At 46.6% G+C, this 15,149-nt stretch overlaps 1 protein-coding gene across 1 annotated transcript in view; it reads left to right on the plus strand.

The window, feature by feature from the left end:
* Positions 1–15,149, plus strand: part of casr (calcium-sensing receptor) — a 59,479-nt gene that overhangs the window by 15,174 nt on the left and 29,156 nt on the right. The window contains exons 3-4 of the mRNA XM_078232713.1: positions 7,958–8,264; positions 10,716–11,612. Of these exons, the coding sequence (XP_078088839.1) occupies positions 7,958–8,264; positions 10,716–11,612 (1,204 nt within the window). The remainder of the gene's footprint in view (positions 1–7,957; positions 8,265–10,715; positions 11,613–15,149) is intronic.

Below are 15,149 nucleotides of genomic sequence, written 5' to 3' on the forward strand. Positions count from 1 at the left end.
GATTAGCAGAGTAAATATGTAGGGTTATGGGGATAGGACCTGGGTGGGACTGTTGTCAGTGCAGATTCGATGGGCCGAATGACCTCCTTCTGCACTGTAAGGATTCTATGATATCACACAGGGGTTTAGATATCAGTGTTCACCAGCAGGTGGGACATCTGCGCTGAGCGTGTGCCAGCCACTTCATTCTCTTAATCTTCTATGGAGGCGGAATTCTGGACATTTGGGTCCTTGCTCTGTATGAGGAGCAGGCGCAGAGATAGTCGGGAGGAGCAGGACTACGTCTGCACTTGAGGGGAGCTAGGACTCCCCCAGGAAGCCAGTGAGAATGACTCCAGTCTGCGGTTGTCAGCTGCGTCCAGAAGGAGACATTTATTTAATTAAGGAGCCTGCTTAGGCATTCACTAAATCTTCCCTTTCTCTATTCCAGGTACCAGCAAGAAATGGGTGTGGGGGTAGGGGGGGTGAGGGGGGAGGAGGGAGCATCAGCTCAGACCAGACACAGCTCCACCTCCAACCCCACTGCTGAGCAGGATGCTTCAGAGAAGCTTCAGAGGATGCACCGTCACGGCGTACACCTGCACCCTGCACCAGTCACATACTCTCCTCAATGGATCCACATTCTAGAGTGGGTTCGGGGTCACAATCCAGTGAGCACGTCACTGACACGGATCCAGAGCTGGCGGTGACAGTGACAGCCGAGGTCTCTGACACGTTGGAGCGCTGGAGACCAGGCCCCTGCCCAGCCTCATGTCAGTGATAAGTCTATGGACCCAACACATTGGAGGCAGAATTGTCGGGGGCCAAGCACAGACTGGACTGAGGGCTGGAGGAGTCCATTCACATCCTGTCTGATTTCTTGGTTCTGTCATACGAGCGCTTGGCTGCCTCCAAGGAAAGGATGGTGGCTGCCTTGGGGACCTAGTTTGAGCAGGATGCACAGTGGTTACCGGATATGTGCTTAGACCTGCACTCAGCCACTCTAACCATACAACAGTGGCTAAGCAAGCTAGAAATGGGGCACCCTCATCTCTCTCCAGGTGCCCCTTCTCCTCAAGGAGTCATGGAAGTGCCATCAGACATGGGACGGCCCAGTGGCACAGTGGTTAGCACTCCTGCCCCACAACGCCAGGGACCTGAGTTCGATTCCTGGCTTGGGTCACTGTCTGTGTGGAGTTTGCACATTCTCCCCGTGTCTATGTGGGTTTCCTCCGGGTGCTCCGGTCTCCTCCCTCAGTAACAAAAGACATGCTGGTTAGGTGTATTGGCTGTGCTAAATTTTCCTGCAGTGTACCCGAACAGGCGCCGGAGTGTGGCGACTAGGGGGGTAACTTCATTGCAGTGTAAATATAAGCCTACATGTGACACTAATAAATAAACTTTTAAACTTTTGAAGACATCCGCAGGGAGGAGGAGTGTCACCCAGTTACCCCAGAGCTTTCATCCCAAGATACTCCAAAAAGTGCCCTGTCCCTCCATGTCACCTCTGCCAGTGACCCCATCACCTCCTGCAGGTCAGGCTGAGGAGGTTGCACCTGCATCTGAGAAGAAGACCCTAGTGGAGCAAAGCACTCTAGGCCTCAGGCCACCAAATGACGCCCGCCAAAGTGCGACACCCTGGCATAGTGGTCAGCACTGCTGCCTCACAGCACCAGGGACCCAGGTTCAATTCCAACCTTGGGTCACTGTCTGTGTGGATTCTGCACGTTCTCCCCATGTCTGCGTGGGTTTCCTTCGGGTGGTCCTGTTTCCTCCCACAGTCCGTAAGACGTCTGGTTAGGTGGATTGGCCATGTTAAATTGCCCCGTAGAGTCCAAAGATGTGTAGGTTGAGGGATTAGTGACCTGGATGGGATGCCCTTTCGTAGAGTTGATGCAGTCTCGAGGAGACAAATGGCCTCTTTCTGCACTTTGGGGATTGTATGATTCTATTCTGTGATTCTACAATAACAAAGTCATCACAATGAACAGGGCAGCAGGCAGCTCCACCTCAGTGGCATGGTGGCACAATGCTGCCTCACAATGCCAGGGACCTGGGTTCGATACCCAGCTTGGGTCACTGTCTGTGCGGAGTCTGCACATTCTCCCCCTGTCTGCGTGGGTTTCCTCTGGGTGCTCCGGTTTCCTCCCACACTCCAAAAGACGTGCCGGTTAGATGCATTGGCCATGCTAAATTCCCCCTCGGTGTACCCAAACAGGTGCTGGAGTTTGATGACTAGTGGATTTTCACAGTAACTTCATTGCAGTGTTAATGTAAGCCTACTTGTGACACTGATAAATAAACTTAAAACTTAAGCTGCGGATGTTGGGGCTGCACCTAGATCCAGCAGCAGGCAAAGAAAGATTAAGAAGTATTGAAGGTGTACAAGGCATGAGTGTACAACCATTATATGTAGATCAGGTACATGTTCCCATGCACTGTTTGGAAATTTCCAGGATTCCTTCTTGCTGTTAGTTGCTTAAATGATCAGGGGCATTTAAGGATTTGGAATGTGGGCCCCATCAGAGTCCAACAATGAACTCCTCTTAATTCACTTCTTTCATGTTATCAACATAATGATTACTCAATAATCTCACACGAGCATGATTAAGACCTGGCTGTCATTTGTGAGTGTGCAGCCTGGCCACACATCATGTGCCTCATTACTTGTAGCTCAGCATGTTCTGAAAATGTGTTCAGTGAGCTCATTGCATCTCCTACTGCTGATGGCCCGATGTGAGATGTGGGTGGATACCACAAGTACTCAAGGGGAATTAAACCTGCTTTGTGAGTGACGAGGAACACATGCAGTTTCAGTGTTGAGAGAGTGAAGCTCTACATTGTCTTCTTAACAGTAGAACACCGAAGGTTGCCCTCAGTGTCTGGAGAAATGGGCACATTAATCACCTTCTTAGGTGATTTGTCATTTTGAACTAACATGGAGGTGAAGGTTGTATATGATAAGGCAATGGGTAAATTAGCCTTGATGCTAGAGGGAGTTGAGTGTAGAATTTAAGAGGTGTGTGTGTGTGGGCAGTTGACTGAAACCTTTGTCAAACCTCAAATGAAGATTTGTTTGGCCTGCTCGTCTCCTTATCAAGGGTGGTAATAAACCTCACATAAAGGGTTCGCAACCAAAGTGCATCGGACATCATTGAAAGGCCAGGGTTTTGTGCATGAGGAGTGAGAGAGTAGAATGGTCCTACATGCTGGACCATGCCAAGGACTATAAGGTTACTGATGTGAAGCATCAATAGCTCTAACAGAGTGCACTTTGACTCGGGTGTCCACAAAACAGGTCACAGTCATGCACTAATGCTAAGGCCATCCAGAACTGAGACTTGTACGGGTCTCTGTTATTGGAGGGAGTGGAGTGGCTTCACCTCAGCAATTCACAGTGCAGGTCGGGCACTCTCAGTGAGGGCACTCTAGAGTTACCTCAAAACCTCCTGGCTGGATAAAGATGCCAAGGGATTTGGGTTTACTAAGACCAAGTGGCGATCGGGGGGGAAGGAACACAATGTTTCTTGATCAATCTTCTTGGAGGAGTGATCTTCAAGGGGCCAAATAGTGTTCTCATGCTGTTTGTCCCTGTGGATCTAAATATCTGGTTCTGCCTGAATGATCTCTTTGCCAGGTCAGCTCCCCTTTGGGAGCAGGTGTGAGGGTGACCTGAGTGCATCCCTGCCAAGGTTAGATTTGATCATTCTTCCAAGTTGCCTTGCACACGGACTTTGTGAGAGCATGGGTAACATCCAAGGTGCCCAAGGTTTCAGGAGTACTGTACAGGTTCTAATTCATACATTTAGCTCCAGGGCTCTGCACATTAACATAGTCTGGTGCATACAAAGGGTCAAACCAACAGCAGGACAGACGGTGACAAGTGCAATTTAATTCTGCTATCATAAATCAAGGTATATCAGAGAAAAGTACAATGTCTAGAACCAAAAAAGTGCGAGGGCCTTCCAGCCAGTTGAGGATAGAGAAAAAGTTAAAGAAATGTGTTGCCAGCTGAGACTGTTACCTCCTCTGCCTACCTCAGTTCAACCCCAACACTCCATTGTCGATAGCATCAACCATGCCCTATCACTCTCTAACTCTCTCCCACCCAGCCACAGGATCCCAGACCCAAACGAAAAGCCCATTCCTCCATCCCACATTGTTGCACCCTCCATGTTCCCTCATAGAATCATAGAATCCCTACAGTGCTGAAGGAGGCCATTTGACCCATCGAGTCTGCACTGACTCTCTGACAGAGCATCCCACCCAGGTCCCATCCCTGCAACCCTACACTAACTCCCCTAATGTAAACATCTTTGCACACAAAGGGCAATTTAGCATGGCCAAGCCACCTAACTAGCATGTCTTTTGGACTGTGGGAGGAAACCGGAGCACCCGGAGGAAACTCACATAGACAAGGGGAGAATGTGCAAACTCCACACAGACAGTGACCCAAGCCGGGAATCAAACCCGGGTCACTGGTGCTGTGAGGCAGCAGTGCTAACCGCTGTGCCACCATACCCCCTCTTTTCCATAGACGCTCTCTCCCTTCTCAGGACACTCTCCCCCAATTCCAACCTTTGCCTGCCTCCCATGTCCAGTTTGACAGCAGCTTGTCCTACCAGCACCTGATATGAGTCAAGTTATGAGCGGGCCTCATGAAGGCCAAAGCACCATCTACACACCTCAAAGTTGTGGAAGAAGACAAGTTTGCCGGGTGCACACCGCTTATATTCTGCTGTAAAAGTGAATACTCTAATTTTTCACTGGCAGGGGAACTTGATTTCAGTCAGGTGGCCTTTTAATGAGTGTCTGTGACATGCTATTACGAAAACCGACTTTCCAATACTGTTCATCGGGAAGCTCAACCCACCTTTGACCCGCCTTTAAAGTCCGAGAACAGAATTCTTACAGTTCATCTTACCGTCAGAAATCTGATTTTTGGCCTTACACCAAATTAAGTTTGCTGCCCACCCAGCTTCCCACTGGTGGCAGGGCTAGAAGATTCCCCCCATAGAAACTGGTGTGTCATCACTGCACAGCTCCAAGGTATAAAATATACAAGAATTACAGCAAGGCCAAACAGGTGAATAGAAGTCCCATCCTGTGAGTTAATGTCATCACATTAGTACTGAGGCTTTCACATTTGTAATGAAATCAGTCAATAATTTCCTGAATCCAGGTCATTTATTTGGACCAGAAACAGTACATTATTTATTCATTTCATTTCTGAGCTACCTTCCTCTAATTTCATTGCCATTCTTGTTTGGTCCCATCAGTAAATTTCATGACTTTGAGTTTTTGAGTCATGGTCAATGGTGTAAATTTTAGACAGCAGTCATCCCAATCAATACTTCTCCCCACCCAGTCTTAAGTCCTCTAATGAATTGTTTGCTCAGCTTCAGCCAGTTTCCTTTCCATTCCTAGAGCTCCCCCTCTGTCCTCTGTATTTGACTAACAATTTTTCAGGTAGGACCTTGTCAAATGTCTTTTGAAGTTGTAGAACATTCCTCAGTCCACTTGGTATGTCCCTTCCTCAAAAAAGTCGCGAAGGTTGGGCAGGCAAGATCCTCTCAAAGTCTACATTAGCTACCGCTTGCCTAGTTATTAGTTATTGTGTAGATATTGCTAAATGCTTATTCCTGATAATTGATTCTACTTATTCAACAATAGAAATTAGACCGTTGGTTTATAGTTTTTTAAAAATTATTTCATGGGATGTGGATGTTGCTGGCTAGACTATTTGCCCATTCATAATTGCCCTTGAGAAGGTGGTGGTGAGCTGCTTTCTTGAACTGCTGAAGTCCAGGCCAAAATTTTCCATTCTCATCTGCTGCTGGAATCGTGGCAGGCAAGACAGAAAATTTGCCGGACCATTTAAAGATTCATTGACTTTGAGCGGGAATTTCCGGTCTTGGATGTGTGTGGCAAGAGAATGCTGTCCCATATCTGGTGCAGTTATGCCCACAGTGCTGTTAGGTGGGGGAGTTAGGGAAGGTGATGGCCCAGTGGTATTATGGCTATACGATTAATACAGAAACTCAGCTACTGTTCTAGGGACCCAAGTTTGAATCCCGCCACAGCAGACGGTGGAATTTGAATTCAATAAAAAAAAGTCAGGAATTAAGAATCTACCGATGACCATGAATCCAATGTCGATTGTCGGAAAATTCCATCTGGTTCATTAATGTTCTTTAGAGAAGGAAATCTGCCTTCCTTACCTGGTCCATCCTACATGTGACTCCAAAGCCACAGCAATGTGGTTGATCTCAACTGCCCTCCAAGGGCAACTAGGGATGGGCAATAAGTACTGGTCAGCCGGCGACGCCCATGTCCCACGAATGAAGTAAAATAAAAGTTCCAGGATTTGATCCAGTGACAGTGAAGGAATAGCGATATCATTCCAAATCAGTCCAAAGATGAGCGGGTTAGGTTACTTGGTCATGCTAAAATTGCCCCTTAGTGTTAGGGAGATTAGCAAGGTAAATACGTGGGGTTACGGGGATAGGGCCTGGGTGCAATTATGGTTGGTGCAGACTTGATGGGCCAAATGGCCTCCTTCTGCACTGTAAGGATTCTATGATTCAGGACAGTGAGTGGCTTGGAGTGGAACCTGCAGGTGATGGTGTTAATTGTTTCTGCTGCTCGTGCCAAAATTGCTGGTTTGGAGGATGTTGCCAAGTAGCTGACTGCGAATGATACCTCCTTGGTATCAAATGACTCTCATAATGTTTGGCGGTGTCTGACTGACCTCTCTAGTTTCTTTCATCATGCAGGAAGAAACCTCCATGGATTTGTGTGTTGAAATCCTTTTGAGCCTGTTCTGAATTTCCATTTCATTAATAATGAAACACTTGAAACCCTATCACTATCCTTTCAAATGGAGAATGCTTTTTCTGCAAGTGATACCTCAGGGAGTAAGAGGAGAAGCGGACTCTGAGAGCAGTTAAATCCCTTTTGGTGGTGGTGGGGATTCCTTACAACAAATGTAAGCATCTGCTGCAGATAGTGTGGCTAGAGTGCGAGGAAGACAGGAAGGATTTTTGTTAATGGTGACAAGAAATGTAGAAATGTCCTGCTGCAAGCAAAAAAAATTCACTTTTTTAATTATAAAAAGTTCTCTTTTTTGCAATCATAATTCCGAAGAAGATTATCCATTTTTAAACCTAGTGTATTTAAAAATGGCAGCCTTAGTTGGGCAGTGAGTGTATAAATGCATTTTGTATTAAGGAAACATGCATATGAAAATTGTTTGTCATGGCTTAGTGGTACAGGGTTTGTCCTGAGTCAGGAACTTGTGGATTCCAGTCCTGCTACAGAAACTTGAGCAAAGAATATCTAGGGTAAACACTCCAGTGAAGTACTATGCACAGAGTGCTGCACTGTCAGAGGTACTGGGCAGGATTTTCTGGCCGCACTCACCCCCAAAACCAGAAAACCCTGCCTGAGGTCAACAGACCTTTGCATGGTCCGGCTCCCGCCCACTACAATTCCTGTGGTGGGCGGAACGAGAAAATTCGCCCACTAGCTTTTGGATCAAACATTAAACCATGGTCTCCTCCATCCTCTCAAGTGGATTTAAAAGATTTCATGGCACTACTTTGGAATTCTCCTAACATCACTTTGTGGGGCCACACGGTACACAAATTTCTCTACATTACATCAGGGACAACAATACTTGATTGGTTGTAAAGCACTTTGGAATGTCCTGAGGTTGTGATAGGTGCTATATAAATGCTAACCCCTCTTATTGTCTTTTAAAATCAAAATGCCAGTAATCAAGCTGTAAACAATTCCAATTTAAAGCAATACAGCGGCTTGTTTTTGCAACGGGGGAGTGAGCATTGATGTGGCTGAGGCACTTTTCCTTGTATCCAACTCAGTAACAGATTGCACAACAGAAGTGCCACAGTGAGAATGCCTGGCTAAAAAGGGTGCAATGAGGATATAATGAACAAGTTTAAATTATCGTTAACAGGTACAACTTTAGAGGATTCCGTTGGTTGCAGGCAATGATATTTGCAATTGAGGAGATCAACAACAGCATGAAATTTCTGCCGAATATCAGCCTTGGATACAGGATATTTGACACGTGCAATACCGTGTCCAAAGGCCTGGAAGCAACACTGAGTTTCGTAGCCCAGAATAAAATAGACTCACTGAACTTGGACGAGTTCTGTAACTGCTCTGATTTCATCCCATCGACCATTGCAGTTGTGGGGGCAACGGGTTCTGGAATTTCAACTGCTGTAGCCAATCTGCTGGGTTTGTTTTACATTCCACAGGTCAGTGCATTTAGGTGACGGTGAACACGATTCTGAGTATGTGCACATTGTGAGGAACAAGCGTCGCTGTTCCTGTGCACTGCAGCATGTGTGTGTGTGTGTTTGTGAAGGAGGCTGCATTTTAGCCGCATGCGGACAACCATTTCCCTCTGAATACCATCTTTTATCAGCTCGGAACCTTTCCAGTCAAACTTAAATATACATTCCTTTCTGTTCAACATGTAAAAACATAACAGGTCAGAGCAATTTTTGCATCAGTATCATCAAGAGTCTGACTTTAGCTGTTGCAGCGACAGTGATTTTTAAAACTTTGGGCTTGATTCTCCTGTTTTTGAGGCTAAATGCTCACTCCGGCAGTAAAACAGGAGTGTTTCTCACTGGCAGGTGGGATTCGCCCACCTGAAAGATGCCAATAAGCACATCTTGAGCAACTCGCTGGCCAGCCCCACTGTTTTGGGACTGGGCAGCCCGATCTCCTTGCTCCCCCCCCCCCCCCCCCACCAGCCAAAAAATGAAATGGTGTCCCCCCCCCCACCCCCCCCACCCCCCCACACTGACCAGAGGAGCATCACCAACCCTTCACCAAAGAGGGGCATCCTCCCCCTCAGCCACAAATAATGGGTAACCCCCCCACCACACACACCACTCAGGTGTGAGGGTGTCCCAATCCTCCCTTTGCCCCCCCCTCAACTCTCATCTCTTCTCAGATGTCCCACTCAGCCTCCCAACCTCCCCCCCCCCCCCCCCCCCCCCGCAGACTCTTCACTCAGCCCCCCTTCTGGCCACATACTTTGACAGTGTCCACAGTGCACTGTTCCCTGGCATTCTGGCACTGACAACTTGGCCTGGTGCCGTGGGCCCTGAGGGGGCCCCCGAGCAGTGACCATTTGCCCCTCTGATGCTGCCAGCCTGCAGTGGAATGGTCCCTCAGCGGTCCTGGGAGTTGGGTGGGCTCGGGCTGGGGGCAAGGGGGTGACCTTGCTACTCTGTGCTGAGGGGGGGTATTGTGAGGTTGAAAGGTTGGAGGAAATGGAAATTCAACTAGAGCCCTGGTGGGTGGAACGAGTGCTAGTTAGAACCATGGGGGAGTGCTAGTTAGAGCCAGGGGGGAGTGCTGGGGAGTGCTGGTTAGAGCCATGGGGGAGTGCTGGTTAGAGCCATGGCGGAGTGCTAGTTAGAGCCAAGGGGGAGTGCTAGTTAGAGCCAGGGGGGAGTGCTGGGGAGTGCTGGTTAGAGCCATGGGGGAGTGCTGGTTAGAGCCATGGGGGAGTGCTGGTTAGAGCCATGGGGGAGTGCTGGTTAGAGCCATGGGGGTGTGCTGGTTAGAGCCATGGGGGTGTGCTGGTTAGAGCCATGGGGGAGTGCTGGTTAGAGCCATGGGGGAGTGCTGGTTAGAGCCATGGGGGAGTGCTAGTTGGAGCCATGGGGGAATGTTAGTTAGAGCCATGTTGTGTGGGCTAAATGCTAGTTAGAACTTTGGTGGGATACTTGTTAGCAGCATGGTGAGCGAGGGTTAGTTAGAACCATGGTGGGAGTGTTAGCTAGTACCAAATGCTGGTTAAAATGGAAGTGAATTGTGAGTGCTGGATAGAACCGTAATGAGTGTGGAATGCTAGTTAGAGGTGTGATAAAGTTAGTATCACGGTGAGTGGACATTGATAGTTTGAAGCAATGTGGGGGTGGTGGGAAAGAAACATGGCAAGAAAGTACTGTTTAGAACCATTGTGGTGGGTAGTGCTAGTTAGAAGCATAGGTGGTGGGTGGTGCTAGTTAGAAGCATGGGAGAGTGCTAGTTAGAGACATGGGGGAGTGGTGGGTAGTGCTAATTAGGTGTATGGGTGGTGAGTAGTGCTAGTTAGAAGCAGGGGTGGTGGGTAGTGCTAGTTAGAAGCATACACATACTGCTTGGCAAATTGCGAGTTAGCAATGCCTGGTTTTCTATTCATTAATGTCAATGGATAGATAATCAAGTTAGTGGACCCACAATTTCACAACCAGCGATTCTCTTTTGGTAAATAAGATCTAAATAAGACTACAAGGGACAATGTTCAACAACATTCAGCAAACTTCCTTTCTCTTTAAAAAAAGTGAATCTGAATTTTCATTGTAGATTTCAGAGGATAAGAAAATGAAGTGGGTAAAATATTCCAGGAATGTATAACCCCACAACCCATCTAGAAAAAAGATCTTTCAACTGCTATATGCTCTGAAATAGGTTAACAAATGTTTCAGTTACAATCTATGTCCCATTAGTTTTCACATCATAAATTTAAATGCAAGGCAGTCTTCTGAGTTGTCAGCTTTTTCTTGATGCTATGGCAGCTTTTTTTGAAGTTATATTGGTCAGCAAATACGCAAGTTGCCAGTTCACCTACGTTTCGAATTTGGGATTAATAGCTGTTTAGATATTATGCATGTGACCCTCGCTAACATGTCTTGTTTCCATTGAAGGTCAGTTATGCCTCTTCAAGCAGGCTCCTGAGCAACAAGAATGAGTACAAGGCTTTCCTTCGTACAATCCCTAATGATGGGCAGCAGGCCACGGCAATGGCCGAGATTATAGAGCATTTCCAGTGGAACTGGGTGGGGACGTTGGCAGCTGATGACGATTATGGCCGTCCGGGGATAGATAAGTTTCGAGAAGAAGCTGAAGAAAGGGACATCTGCATAGACTTCAGCGAGATGATTTCTCAGTACCATACGCAAAAAGAGGTGGAGTTCCTCGCAGATGTTATTCAGAATTCCTCAGCCAAAGTGATCGTCGTCTTCTCCAATGGCCCTGACTTGGAACCGCTGATACAAGAGATCGTTCGACGCAACATCACTGGCAGAATATGGCTCGCAAGTGAAGCTTGGGCTAGTTCCTCACTGATAGCCAAACCAGAATACTTCCACGTTGTCGGTGGGACCATTGGAGTTGCACTAAGAGCGGGGCGCATCCCAGGATTCCACGAATTTTTAAAAAAGGTCCACCCCAGCAGGTCTTCGGACAACGGATTTGTCAAGGAATTTTGGGAAGAAACGTTTAATTGTTATTTCACTGAAGAATCCCTAACACAACTAAAGAATTCCAAAACACCAACCCACGGGTCAGCAACGCAGGACGGCAATGCTAAAATAGAGCATCCCACAAAGACAAGGGCAAGACCTTCATGCACTGGAGAAGAGAATATCACAAGTGTGGAGACCCCTTATCTGGATTATACTCACCTTAGGATTTCATATAATGTATATGTGGCAGTGTATTCGATTGCTCATGCACTGCAGGACATCTATGACTGCAAACCTGGGAAGGGCATTTTTGCGAATGGATCATGTGCCGATATAAAGAAAGTTGAAGCATGGCAGGTAATGAAAATTAAATGATTGCATGTATGGACTTAATAGAAAATCTGTTCCAGAGCTATCCAGTGTAAGAATATTTAAAGGGATAGTTTAATCAAACAGTTACTCCATTTGTGAATGATGCTAAGCTGCACAGTAGGATCACGACCTATAGAATGAAAAATGTCTGATCTATCTAATGTACTTGCTCCTTCCTCACCTACAAATAATTTACTGTAGTATGGGTTCACCATATCGATGTCATCTCTATAAACACTCTCAAAAAGCTAGCACGTAAATTCAGCAAGTAATTGGGAAAGCAAATGGAATGTTGGCCTTTATTTCCAAGGGAATGGAATATAAAAATAGGGACGTCTTGCTAAAACTATACAAGGCACTAGTTAGACCACACTTGGAATACTGTGAACAGTTTTGGTCCCCTTGTCTAAGGAAAGCTATAGTGCATTGGAGGCAGTCCAGAGAAGGTTCACTAGGTTGATCCCAGGTATGGAGGGATTTTCTTATGAGGAGAGGTTAAATAGATTGGGGATGTACTCATTGGAATTTCAAAGAATGAAATATGACCTCATTGAGACGTATAGGATTCGCAGGGGGCTTGACAGGCTGGATGTTGAGTTTCTTTCCCCTTGTGGGAGTGTCTAAAATTTTTTTAAAGTTTATTTATTAGTCACAAGTAAGGCTTGCGTTAATACTGCAATGAAGTCATTGTGAAATTCCCCCAGTCGCCACAGTCTGGCGCTTGTTCGGGTCAATGCACCCAACCAGCACATCTTTCAGAATGTGCGAGGAAACCGGAGCACCCGGCGGAAACCTACGCAGACACAGGGAGAATGTGTAAACTCCACACAGACAGTGACCCAAGCCGGGAATCAAACCCGGGTCCCTGGTGCTGTGAAGTGCTAACTACTGTGCTGCCGTGCCACCTCTAGGACCAGAGGGCAAAATCTTAAAATAAGGGGTCCCCATTTAAGACAGAGAGGAGAAGGAATTTTGTCATGACTTCAATGAGGTCCATTAGGTGGGCCTCTTGAAGAATAATCTCCCTGACTGAGGCCATAATTACCTGCTCAGTCAGGGAGCCTCAGCTGTATATAAATATGGGAGCGTCAGGTCTACTGGTACTCCGGATTCTTACTCTGCATCTTTGAGTTTGTAAATAAAGAGAACCTCGTGAAGGGATGCCGGCCTTTGAGGAGTTATTTCCAATTTCTTCTCTCAGAGGGGAGTGAATCTGTGAAATTCTTTACCGCAGGGGACTGTAGATGCTGGATTGCTAAGTATGTTCAGAGCTGAGGTAGACAGATTTTTAATCAGTAAGGGAATGAAGGGTTATGGAGAAAAGGTCGGAAAGTGGAATTGAAGATTATCATATCAGATCAGTCATGATCTCATTGAATTGTGGAACAGATTCAATTGTCCAAATGGTCTACTTTTGCTCCAACATCTTATAGTCTTGTTCATCCTTTATTCAATCCTGATCAGTGTCATTCCCAGACTCTCTCCTGTGATTCTGGAGTCCAGGAACTATTGTTATATCACCATAACCTTTGGTTCCATATCTCCAAATATTTAATTTGTTATTTGAGACAGTCATTTTTCCTGGGAGCCTATTCCACGTAACAGTACACTGTGGATAGTGGGAAGGCTGCAAAGATTCTCTTTGAGAACTTTCTGTCCCCTCCGGCACAGGGCAATTTGATTGGTCTGATATCAGGCATGGGGGTCGCAATGTGCTTATTACCCCACGCCCCTCCTTTTGAAGCAGTCAGCACATAATCCTCCATGCTGCCTGCTCGCTTGCACGTATAAAATGCAATACAACGTAAAATGTGTTGCTGACTGGCGGCATGCTCAGCAGGAGACCCAAGTGTGTGCCTGGCTGGCATGACGCAGAGCTAACCTGTGCCCCTTCAAAGGACACTCGTGCTACAGGAGTTCCTCAAACAGTCACAGGAAGGATTTTGATGGGAGATAGAGGACAACAAATGAGACCATCGGACCAGAGAGAGGGCTCCCAAATTTTCAAATACAGAACTGGAGGCCTTAGTGATGAAAAGTCAAGAGCCACCATGGGGATAGGAATGAGTCGACAAAGCTATCTCCTTCCTATCACACCACCAACCTCTCACATTGCTCTCTGGACCACAGTCCTATTGCTCACCCAGCAGCAACCAGGACTCATGCCGAACATTCAAGTACTCCACCCTACCGTCATGTATTTACCAATGCTGCCATGTCACACATCCACCTTTTGCAGCATCCAAATAGCCCCAGCTATTTGGCTATGGCAGTCACATCACCCAAACACTCACTGACACTGTTCCATAGAAAAACATTGAAAATAGTTGCAGGAGTAGGCCATTCAGCCCTTGAACTCTGCCCCCTCATTCAATATGATCATGGCTGATCATCCAACTCAGTAACCCTGTTTCCACTTTCCTCCCATATCCTTTGATCCCTTTAGTCCCAAGAGCTAGATCTAACTCCTTCTTGAAAACATACAATGTTTTGGTCCCAACTGCGTTCAGTGGTAGAGAATTCTACAGGCTCACCACTCTGGATGAAGAAATTTCTCCTCATCTCAGCCCTAAAAGGTCTACCCTGTATCCTCAGGCTGTAAACCTTGGTTTTGGACTCTCCCGCCAACAGGAACATCCTTCTTGCATCTACCCTGTCTAGTCCTGTTAGAATTTTATAGCTTTCTATAAGATCCAACGCATTCTTCTGAACTCCAGCAAATATAATCCTAAACGTCTCAATATCTCCTCATATGTCACTCCCACCATCCCAGGAATCAATATGGTAAACCTTTGCTGCACTCCCTCTGCAGCAAAAACATCCTTCCTCAGATTAGGAGACCAAAACTGCACACAGTATTCCATCTGTAGTCTCACCAATTGCAGCAGGACATACCTGCTCATGTACTCGAGTCCTCTCGAGTTCAAGGCCAATGTACCACAGAAACCATAGAAAAGTTACAGCACAGAAGGAGACCATTCAGCCCATCTTGTCAATGCCAGCCTGAGGACACGTGTGCCCTTTCTAATCCCACCATCCATTGCCCTGTAACTTACAGCACTTAAGATGCAGATCCAGATACTTTTTAAGGGAGTTTAGGGTCTCTGCCTCCACCACCAACTTGGGCAGCAAATTCCAGACACCCACCACCCTCTGCGTAAAAAAGTTTTTCTTCACCTTCTGCCACTTGCCTTGAATCTATGTCACCTGGTTCTAGAATTGTCCGCCAAGGGAAACAATTTTATCCTGTCCACTCTATCTCTTCCCCTCATAATTTTGTACACCTCAGTCAAGCAGCCCTCAGCCTTCTTTGTCCCAAGGAAAATAACCCCAACCCATCCAATCTCTTCTCATAGCTACAATTTTCTAGCCCTACCAACATTCTTATAAACCTCCATTGCATGCTCTCTTCCTGTAATGTGGTGACAGAACTGCACACAATACTCCAATTGTGGCCTCACCAGCGTTTTGTACAATACCAACATTATGCTATTTGCTTTCTTCACTGGCTGCTGCAGCTGC

The sequence above is a fragment of the Mustelus asterias genome, chromosome 17, assembly GCF_964213995.1.
Source record: "Mustelus asterias chromosome 17, sMusAst1.hap1.1, whole genome shotgun sequence".
Taxonomy (NCBI): Eukaryota; Metazoa; Chordata; class Chondrichthyes; order Carcharhiniformes; family Triakidae; genus Mustelus; species Mustelus asterias.